Raw genomic sequence first — 12,094 nt, 5'->3', positions numbered from 1 at the left:
TCTTCATGAATGGCTTTGTACTTGTGCATTCTCGAATGTGTGCGCAGGTAAAGTGGCATGTGTTTGTGTACGTGCTTCAAGAAAGGTCTTTGAAAAGAAGGACATCGTCGTAGCGAAATGTAATTATGAGCCGAAATGAACTCATCTTGTTTAGTGGTGCTATTCTTTTGGAAGGAGGAAAACCGAATAAGAAAAAGGAAGGGGTAAGTATAAGGACAAACAGCAGCTTATTATCCGCAAGATGATGGGAAGGGCAGTGGTTGTGTGCTACTGGTTTGTGGGAATGTGTCTGACTGTGTGCTACACAAACAGGGAGCTGGATGTAACAGTCAATAATCATTATCTGGCACAGCGAGCGCATGCATTTAAGTACCAGAGCGCATTCAGATGTTGTTTTCATCGGCAAAATATAATCATACCCAATCAGCTGTGATTGTTTCTTTAAGATGTCGTTATGATTTACTTTCAAAAGCACAGAGTGTGTCCTGACGCATAATGTGTGGTCATCAAATATCAGTGTAGGCGCATGGTTGAAGTACAGTATAGATGTGGGAAATGCAGAGTAACACATATTGTTTTAACTGAAATAGTTACAGCACAATAAATCTCACACACCTTTCCAGTGGTTTTGATTCTATAGGGATTAAAAAATAAAAAATAAATAAATAAATAACCTAGGCTGGTTGGCTGGTTTTAGCTGGTAGACCAGGTTGTAGAGGGTTTTGGCTTTTCCATACTGGTCTGAGATGGTCAGGCTGGAAAATGACCAGCTAAAACCAGCTACAACCAGCTTGGCCTGCCTGGTTTAAGCTGAACACAGCTGGTCTTGACTGGGCTCCCAGCATAGAAACTAGCCTAGAAATACTTGTGTTCATTTTTCACATGTGAGTAAGAAACGCTGGATTATTTAAACCCAAATTGGGTCAAATATGGACTAACCCAAACACTTGGTTAAAATTGGTCCTATTAATTTAACTGAAATAAAATACCCCAGAAGTTGGTTTAGCCCCAATTACACCTAGAACTGGGTTAAACTAACCAGGCATTTTTAGTGTGCATCTGTGAAAATCATGTGACAAGAAAGTACAAAAATATAATAAAAAGTGTCATATTTACACACAGTGTATGATGTGTATGATGCTGATGACATCACATTCTTATTTATTTTTTAAAACCTGCTTCTTTACAAAGTTATTGAAATGAACCATTTTCAGGGACAGTAAAATGAAACCATCAGCTTGTTCATGAATATTAATTAGATCATTTAATCATGATCAATCGATCTACAACTGATGCAAACGCTGGATGTAAAACTTTCAGGGATCTGCCTATAATTTTTATTCTCAACACTCTTTCCACTAAATGAAGCTCTTAAACCGCAATCATCATTGGCCCAAAATTGGGAAGTAACTCTGGGAAATTTCAAGTGGCAGAAACGTTATAATGGTTGCTAAGTCCCTGATTGTCACTCTCAATACTCCACTCAAGTGCGGCACGGGTTAAAAATAACAATGCATTATTCAGGCCAGTCAAATGCATGAATACATGAATAAGTTGTAAAAAGCTCCCATCTGGTATTAGAAGCGAGAGCGTGGAAAATGTGCCTTTTTAATGTGCCTGTCCTGCTGTAATCTGCCTTATCTCACTTCGACACTACATCCTCCCCTCTTCGCAAGTGAGTACAGGACTGCACACACAGAGAGAGAGACAGAGAGGAGGAGAGCAAGAGAAAGAGATTTTGTGTAAGAAGTATCCTCATTCTCCAGGCGATAAGTAGCTAAATGAAGCTCTGGCGATGGCACTGATCATATTCACATTGACATCTGGGTGTTCCTATATAGAGTAGCTGTGGTTGCTATAAGACAAGTGACAACTTCCAATCACTGCTGGCTGATTGTTTGATGCATAAGGGACATATAATTAAAAACAAAGTTTAATCTAAAATTTTCATCTGATTTGTTAAGTTCTACAGGACCTCTGGGAGGCCTGTGTGTTTTGTTCTTTAATGGTCTGCCTGGAAAGTGCCATTGTGGCACTAAATCCTAAATCCTACATCAGATTTGCAATTATGATGATCAGCATATACCAGGACTAAGTAAAAATGTTTATAAAGACTTCCATAATTTTAGCTTGAGCCATACAATCACAACCATTGATAATATGGTATTGCAAAAAAAAAAAACATTACATTTTCCTGTATGCCATGGAGTTAAATTAATTTCGATTGGTTATTTTACATCAATCAGACTTTCTATTGGTTGTCCCTTGGCCAATAGCTTCTGTGAGGGAGTCTAGATCTTCTGCCATCACTTCAAAATCTGGGCTTCAAAGATTAGATTTAACACAACATGGAGGCTCATTTAAAATCTAATTTTGGGGGTCTAAATATTTGGAGTACAGATTAGGTTGGTTTAATGTCCTATGCAGCCCTCTGTAGACCTCTAGTGACATCATACTGAAGCATATTAGCAACATTTTTCAGAATATATCACATTGGTTTACAGCTGAGTGCATTTTCAGAAGAAAAATAAACAACTTCACTTTGACAGATGTTGCTAGATCAGAGCATCTGCTTCCAGAATTCATTTGAAGAACTCCATTATTGAAGGAGAGTGTCGATCTGGCTATAATTGTGCGCTGGTGGACAGGTCCAGTCTGTGTCGTATGTAACCCCAGCTAAATTTAGTCTGAGCGCGAGCAACCACAGGGTTTTTTTTTTCTACAGAAGGAGTATGGAAGCCAAGAAGCCGCAGATGAGTGTGAATTGAGTCTCCTGTCACGGAGACAGGTGAATGTGTTGTGGCGAGTGTCTCCACGCACGAGCACAAGAGCCGACACAGGGGTGGAACAGGGTGAGCGCAAAACTCATTTGCACGAGGCAGGGCTGGATACGTGCCACCGGCGGCGGCTGCCGAACCCAGTGGCCGTGGAGGTGTCACCAAGACCCTGGCTGTGCCTGAATAACGAGACATCACGGAGAAAAATCAACCAAACAGGGCGTTTTCACACTATGTGTCTAATAATGGAGATAGAAGTGGATGAGTGAATTGCCTCAGTGATAAATGTGGCTTTTTATCTGATTCAGAAAATGAAAATATAAGCAACTTATTCATAGATTGATGACAAAGCATGATTTATGCTTTCAATCACATACCATTTGAAGATGTACTTCAACTGAAGGGATTTAAACCCAACCAAATCATTACTTATATTAGAAATGCATCGTCATATTGAACATTTCAGGGATAAAACATCAACTTACTGATGAACTTAGCCAAAAATGGAAACCAAATATACTTTGTAAAAATTACTTATTGATTTTCTTTGCTCAATAAAATCAGGTCACCTTTTTAAATTTTTTAAAATTGACATTTTTTCAAACTAAAACTACAAAAAATTAACATAATATTTTTTTACAAAGCAAAATTTTAGCAGTCAAGATGCCTAACTTTACCAGCATTGGAATGACTCACAATGGTGCTATTGCAAGCAGCAAGAACAAGTATATTACATAAAAACTTATCCTGTTGGTGCATTATTTGCTTTTCTGTGTGTTCATCCAAATATGAGTGGAATTTTAAGCTAATATACGTTTTGACAGCAGGTCAATGGTGCGCTCCGCTGCTTTTGTGCCTTGGCCAGCAAGATGACAAACCACCCTTGATCATAGTAGCCATTGAAATGAAAGTTTTTCATAGAGCAGAGCTTTCCGGGTCCAGTGTGGAAGCCAATTCACACCACGCATGTGAATATGGCTGAAGGGAGAGTGAAACCAGTCAAATACTGCTAGACAGTGCAGCATAGCACAGCATAGCTTTTTTCCCACCTCATACTTTTGGAATGTTTTCTCTCATGGCCAAAAAACAGAAAATTATATATTCGGACCAATAATTTTTGGCGGTTAAAAATGGTGTGTCATTTACAAAAACATGTACAAATCATTTTGGATACACCGATAGTAGATTAATTATTTGTCAAATATTTGATATTTCAGTGAATTAAATAAAATATTATATATACAATAACAAAATAACAAAATAATGTGTAATAATACATAATTAATAATAATAGTGAAAAAACAATAATGAGTAATAATGGTGAATAAGTATAAATAAATCAATAATTAAATAACAAAGGATACCTTAACTAAGCCAAAACTAAATGTTATAAGCATTTCTACTTTATTTTTATTTACTTCAACCCATCAATATATCTTCTAGATTATATAAATTATAAAAAAATAATTATTTTATGCAACACAAGTTAATTCCACTAGTACCACAGTCGTTTTACACCTTTCAGCAAAGCTTTAATTAAAGCCCACTTTCATCTACATCCAAGCTTTATTAATCACACATTTCTTTGAAAACACTCTGTCCTATTCTTCTCAGATGGATCACTGTTATAATGCGTTCAAACAGTGTATCCCCAATGCTGCTTCGCCTCAGGGTAAACTCAGAGAGTTTCTTTAATATTGACTGAGATGTGTTTGCAGAACGATCATGAATCAACAATCTCTCATGGCTTCAGCAAGCGTTATGTGCTTGGATGAACTTCAGCTCTGACATGAATACAGGACAATGAAACTCGCATGTAGCTCATCAGACGTTGGACAGCATGAGAAACAACTGAAGGAGAAAAACGACCCAAATGCATCCAACAGCATCGATACCTGGAGTTACAGCAGGTAAAGAATATGGGAGAAATGAGCCATACTTCCCAAGTGAAGGAACACAGTTTCAGCCGTCAATAACGGGACAAACATATTGATTCCTCCATTAAGCAGCTTCCCATGATACCCTGAGGTTAAGGCTTTTCCACCCCCGCTCTCCTGTACAGCAGAATAACCTCATTTAGACAACAGAAGCCGACAGTTTCAGCCTCAGCGGCTAGCTTAAGTTGTAGGCCTGGTTTCGGGAGTGAATATTTGATGCACAGGTTTTTACCTCTTTCGTGCTGCGGGTACTCAAGAGCGCTTTTCATCAGGCTGGAGGTGAACAGACATAATAAAATAAAAAATAAATAAATAAAAAAGACAGAGTGAGAAAAGAGAGCGCTCCTGGCAATCACAGTAATTCCAGACGTGCTCTGCACACATATGATCAATCCTTCTATTGATCAATCGCTCAGGCCCGATGCTCCGCTGCGCTACTGCCAATCCAGATGAGCTCCAGCATACGGTCAGACTGGAATGAGCTTCACACACTCTCACTCTATGAATGACTGACTGCCTGACTGACTCACTTGCACAAACAGCTGGAGACTCTGTTTACACACTAGAGTTCAATATTATCAGAGCACCCACGCTCCCCTGCTCATCTCTGAAAACACGCGCCACTTCGGTGCATTTCTCACCTCTTATCTTGTGCCCGGGGGTCCAAATTAACCCTTTGGCACTCCTGCCAATGCAGCTTGAATTGAGAAACTTACCAGCTATACATGTTATCCTGTTTAACTTTCAAATGTTTTGTTAATTATATTAATTTTGACTTTAATTTTTACTCTCAACTTAGATTAATCAAGGATGACAATAGTAAATATGAACATTCATTACTTAATCAAATAATCACCTCCATTAAAAAAAAACATTTTTGGTAATAGTTTAATTATAGGGGATGTTTATAATACTGCCATGACCTTTATAACTATAACATGACATGTCGTGAATGAAGGAGGTATTATGCATACTGTTATTAAGTGTTATTAAGTTCAGTTATGTAAATTTAAATGGAGAGATGACACTTACTATGTTTACATGGACATCAGTAATCAAATATTTGCCTTAATCTAAATGAGTCTATAATATGATTAAGGTGTTTACATGAGTTTTTATTTTCCTTTTATGATCCTGTTTTACCTGTTTAGCACATAATTCCATTAACGTCATTGTGTCACCACGTTATCCACGTTTTCTGCAAAGTTATTCAGATAAATTACATACAATTATGTAATTTCAGGTGTTTTATTTTTAATTTGCCGACTTTAACTGCAGTTTGGCAGTTAAAGTCAGCAAATTAAATTCAGGAACATTTTATGCATGCCCCCATGACAAACGAGATATTGGATGTATGACCTGCTGGAAGAGTGTTGTTTTAATAGAATTTGATACAGCAAGTCATATGGGAAAAAACCTAAGCATTTCATGTTGCAGGTGTCTGTGGTCCTTTACTGATTCAGTAGGTGCAGAGAATTGTGTCAAAAAACCCATGTGTGTATGAAATATTCTGGCGCAAAATGTGGCGAAAATCCTACATGATGGTAATAGTTTGATTAAGTTGTTTACATGTCTGTACTGCACTTCAATAATGCGACTAAAATAGGCACAATCCACATGTCTTAATTAAATTTTAGTTTAGTTCTATTGTGACCTGAATTGTATTATATTAATTAAGAATAGCTGTTTACATGGTAATGTCTTAATCGTATTAAAATTGGATTATTGGTATTATATGTATGTGTATATGTACTCACTGTTTGATTTGTCTTTCGTATGAAAACTTTACATAAACAAATACATCACAACATGTTTATATCATGACAACTTGACATAACCAATACAATATTGCTAGTCATTAATCTGTGCTAAATAATTGTCTTCAATATATTTATGATCAACTTTTTTCAATGAAACAAAATGCATTTGTCATTAAACTGTATTTGTTGGTAATGTCAACTTGTCAAGACAAAGACATTGACTGGTTTTGTTGTCTTTATAATATCAAGTAGTCATGACAAAGACAAAGACAGGTTATGATGTCTATTTATGTCAGGGTTTCATAACAAAGATATCTCAAACAATGTCTTCTTAGCATTTAAAATGGCATAACTGAGTGAATGACACTTAAGGGCAGTTGTCATAAGCATGCATAAAATCTCAATCATATGACATTTTTATATGAGATATTTCATGATGATTATAAAAGTTTTATGATTTCTGAATAGTCTATGAATGTACTTATGAATATGTCCTATAAACACACCATTCAAGTAAAGTCTAGTCCCTTTTTGGCTAATTTTTGGCTCTGTTTGTGTTCTCTTCCAGGCCATCCAAGATATCTGTAATATATATTGGTGTCTCTGTTACTATTTTATGTATCAAGAATAAAAGTTTTATTACAGGTTAATTTGGCTTGATTTTAAATACACATTCAACTAAAACCTGCCAAAAAAATAAACAAACAACAGCCTCTAACTTAACTCCCAGCTTCAGTCTCACCCTTTCTGCCCAGGAGAAACACAGATCTGGCCCTTATCTAAGACTGCTGATCCCATTTGAGCGAGAGAGATGTGACCCCTGATAGCCACACTCTCAATTTCATTAGCGCAATAGCAGGGAGGCTCCTGCCCATTAAAGCCCTGCCGTGGAGCCGCCGTCTATTAGCATGGAGCCCGAAGTTCAACTGCATTAACACACCGGGACAGTGTGATCTTTAATGCGTTTCTGAACGAAGGCTGGAGTTCTGCTAGGCCGGAGCTCTCATTCCTCAGGCCTGATCATTTCCTGCAGGACAGCATGTGATGTGGCTAATTACACCTCTTTTGAAGGGTTTGTACAACATGTTCTGGCAAATCACAAAATTATGCTTCACGCTGGACCGGTCCACAGGCACGAGAAAACGTAGTTATCATTCATAGGATGAAATTGGTTGGAACGTACGTGATGAACAGACTTGTATTCTTTATGTCACAGATTGTCTGTTCATATCAGGATTCAAAAATGTGGAAAGGTATAATAACAAGTGGAAAAACAGGTGTTTGAGATGTGTATCAAAAATGCTTAAAATGCTTTTAAAAAAAGCAAGTGTGAGTCATTGAAAATGTGTCAAGACTTTAAATCCCATATATGTACAATAAACAATTATTTTAAATAGATAAATAAAAATATCAATAAACTGTAATAAAATAATAAAATAAAAAGTACCTCACTAAATGTTATTTTTTAAATACCATTAGCCTTTTTTCTTGTAAAATATTCTTGTAAAATATATTTATTTTGGCAAATAGTCTGATAGATTAATTCATACATTTTATAAAATATTCTGTAGTTTAAACCAGCGTTTCCCAACCCTGTTCCTTAAAACACACCAACAATCCATATTTTAAATATCTCCCTTATCTGACCTATTTATTTCAGGTTTTGGAGTCTCTTCAAATGTTCTAATGAGTTGGTTAAGCTGTGTTTGATTAGGATGAAGTTGAAAATGTGTACTGTTGGTGTGACTTCAGGAACATGGTTGGGAAACAATGCTTGACTCTTAACTTAACTTAACTTAACTTAACTTAACTTAACTTAACTTAACTTAACTTAACTTAACTTAACCAAATTAAAGTAAAGTAAACCGAACCAAAGTAAAGCTAACTAAACCTAACCTAACCTAACCTAACCTAACCTAACCAAACCAATACAATCCAAACCTAACCTACCCTACCCTAACCTAACCCAACTTAACTTAACTTAACTTAACTTAACTTAACTTAACTTAACTTAACTTAACTTAACTTAACTTAACTTAACCAAACTAAACTAAACTAAACTAAACTAAACTAAGCATAACCTAACATAACCTAATCTAACCAATCCAAACCAATCTAAACTGAACTCATTCATTCATTCATTCATTTTCCTTCAGCTTAGTACCTTTATTTATTAGGGGTCGCCACAGTGGAATGAACCGCCAACTTATCCAGCATATGTTTTACACAGCGGATACCCTTCCAGCTCCAACCCAGCACTGGAAAACACCCATACCCACACACATATACTATGGCCAGTTAAGCTTATTCAATTTACCTATAGCGCACCTATAAACCGGAGCACCAAGAGGAAACTCACACAAACACGGGGAGAAGAAGCAAACTCCACACAAAAACGACATTTGACCCTGCCGGAACACGAATCAGCAACCTTCTTGTTGTGAGGCAACCACTGAGCCACGGTGTCACCCAAACTAAGCTAAACTAAACTAAACTAAACTAAACTAAACTAAACTAAACTAAACTAAACTAAACTAAACTAAACTAAACTAAACTAAACTAAACTAAACTAAACTAAACTAAACTAAGCAGGACTTTTTCTAGAAAAAAAATTATTATGTTCCACAGCAAGGGAGAAAAGTTTGGAAAGTAAGGATCCATGAAGGACTCTTCTGAGTGAGTTTTCAGTTTAATCTTACAACAAAAGTCATCACAAGTCCAGCTTGCGTATCGAATGTGACTAGACTTACCGCAGGGGCCTTTGCGCATCACCTTGATGCGTCTCTGTGTATTGCACTGAGCCTTCTCCAGCTCACACTCATTGGAATAGGTGGAGGAGTCAGATCCGCACACTGGCGCCACCACAGATGTACACACAATCTTCTTACACACACACTCTCCTTTAGATGGGTCAGCTTGGTCTCTCTCACACACCGCTCCAAATCCGCACAACTTCCCTCTGCAACCTAAGGAGACACAGACATCAGGATCAATTTTAGAAAGCAACTAACATGTGACAAAAGCAGCGTTAAACAAGACTACAGTCATATGAGGGCATAACAAAAGACCCTTGTATAACAGCTCATGCAAATCAGCGTTCAGTTTAAAAACTCTTTTATTTAACACATGACCTTTAGAGCTCCTGTCTACAGAGACATACAGTATTATTATAGCTGCTTTCTTTTTCTGAATCAATGAAAGCACTGTCTCGACACGAGCACTCAGCTTGGAAGACATGGTTCTTGAGAGTGCATTCATAAAAGAAAATTGACGTAATTTAACATTTTTAACCTGTGGAACACAGAACAGCTTTGAAACATCAAAAAGAACACAGAAGTACATTGAAAATGGTCCAATCAGTGCTTTGAAGTCTTAGGATCATATAAATAGATCAAAAATGTTACCCATTATTCACTGAAATTAGTCATGTTACCAACACAACCTCATGGCAAATTTTTTAGCATTAAGGGATTTGTATTGTGTTGTTAATACATGTTAATTAGTACCTGTGCAACCTTTTTTTGTAATAACGATATATAATGTACAAATTTACATGACTTTCCCACTATTACATTTTTTATTTGAACAGGTTAGACTCAATGACAATTTTCTTGACGTATTCATAGGGTTTAGGATCAATGTCCAATTTGTGAAAGAATTCTGTCATCGTGGACTTGTTCCAAACATGCTTGAGTCTCTTCTATGTTTAATACAAAAGAAGATATTAAGAGTTCAAATGCAAAATCCTCTAAGTGCTGTCTAAAATTTCCGACGAAAATTAATATTCTTCCTCAGACTCCTTTGTTTATGTTGAGTTATTTTACTTAAAAGACCATGAAAAGGACTTTTTCTTTGCCATAAAAGTGATATTACTAAAACCCACATTGGAGTCTGATAAACATCCTCATTTTAAAAGAAAAAAAAATCTAGGACGCATTTAGAGGTTTATACATCTCATCTCTTTCTATATAGAATTTGAATATATATTGAATATATCCCTGAATTAAAAACTTATTAACTTCCATAATATATATATATATATATATATATATATATATATATATATATATATATATATATATATATATATATATATAAATCAGTTGATCCAGTTCATAGATCCAATTCTGATCGATTCAACTTTCATGACCTAGATTCAGTTTCATTAAATTTTAGTCTGTTTTTCACACAAAGCTATTGTTTTATTTAAGACAACTTTGAACAGAGAGCATGAGGTGGTTGGTCCTCATTTATAATAGTTTCACAATGATTTTGTGTTCTTTTTGATGCTTGAAAACTGTTCAAAAGTTCAGAAACTAAAACAATAATCATTTAAAGTTATTTACTGCATTCCCACATGCCTTAATACAAACACTATTGCAGATTCAATTACAGAACAGTGGTTAATCCTTCTGCTTCAATGTTTCTAATACAATGGCTGAGGGAATTGTGGCAAATTCACTTTTCTAAACAACATAATCAATCTCTTAGTATTTTTCTTGTTGAGAAATCACAGGAATGTTAGAATCAGAGGGGAAAAACACTGTGATACTGGAAAAATATAGCTATATTCTTAGGATATTCTTTTTCAAGAACAAAAATAAACAGATTTTTGTAAAGATACTATAGCTAGTTAAGATGACAAGTATATGACACTACAACAGCCAGTAGGTGGCAAAATAAAACTTTATGTGATTTATTTCTTACAATTATCAAATAACCTACTGTAGCATGTTGTGCACACATATTTTCGGTGAGTGGTTTTCTTTATTTGTTATTTGATTTATTCATTCATTTTCCTTCAGCTTAATCCCTTATTTATCAGGGGTCGCCACAGCGGAAAGAACCACCAACTATTCCAGCATATGTTTTACACAACAGATGCCCTTCCTGCAGCAACCCAGTACTGAAAACCACCCATACACACTCATTTACACACACACACACACACACACACACACACACACACACACACACACACACACACACACTAGAACTGCACATATTTCATATATGTACAATGTGCGTATCCGAAATAGTCACATCGCAAAGATTTGCAATGTTAATGTTAAGTGGATTATAGTTGACCAGGAGCTACAGATTTGTATTTAATCACTTTATATGGAATTTATATGATTTATGCAACAAAAAAAAGTTTTCTTACTTAGAATTATTATTTTTTTTGTTTCTAGTCGAAAACAAGATTATTTCATGTAGCCCACTGGCAGATAATTTAACTTGTTTTAAGGAAAAATTCTTAATTTTTCCTTATTTCATCTGAATTAAAAAATAAAAATAAAAAAATTTTCTTGATCTAAGTATTTTTGCATTGCAAACGTTAATTTCAGTACCTGATTACTTTTAGACTCCCCTGAAATCCGTCAAATAGAGCTTTCCAACTATCTAAACTCTATTTATATGGCAATATTTAACACAGAAAAATATAATGCAGCCCTAACATACACTGACACACTGTGGACAATTTTGTTTGCCCAATTCACTTAGAGACCATGTCTTTGAGTAGAGGTGGAAACCGGAGCACCCAGAGTTTATTTGATTTATTTAAAATAATTTATATATTATTTATAATCTTATTTAATGTGGTCCAAAATGTGACAGC

At 35.6% G+C, this 12,094-nt stretch overlaps 1 protein-coding gene across 44 annotated transcripts in view; it reads right to left on the bottom strand.

Annotated features, from left to right (window-relative positions):
* Positions 1-12,094, bottom strand: part of agrn (agrin) — a 467,750-nt gene that overhangs the window by 180,608 nt on the left and 275,048 nt on the right. For all 44 annotated transcript variants that reach the window (XR_015522907.1, XM_087305965.1, XM_087305966.1 and 41 more), the window contains 1 exon segment: positions 9,225-9,440. Coding sequence is in view for 43 of the 44 variants with exons in the window: in XM_087305965.1 (XP_087162091.1) it covers positions 9,225-9,440 (216 nt within the window). In the remaining variant the exon portion in view is untranslated.

The sequence above is a fragment of the Danio rerio genome, chromosome 23 (genome assembly GCF_052040795.2).
Source record: "Danio rerio strain M-AB ecotype USA chromosome 23, GRCz13ab, whole genome shotgun sequence".
In the NCBI taxonomy this organism is placed as follows: Eukaryota; Metazoa; Chordata; class Actinopteri; order Cypriniformes; family Danionidae; genus Danio; species Danio rerio.
This window is presented reverse-complemented; position numbering and strand designations above follow the sequence as displayed.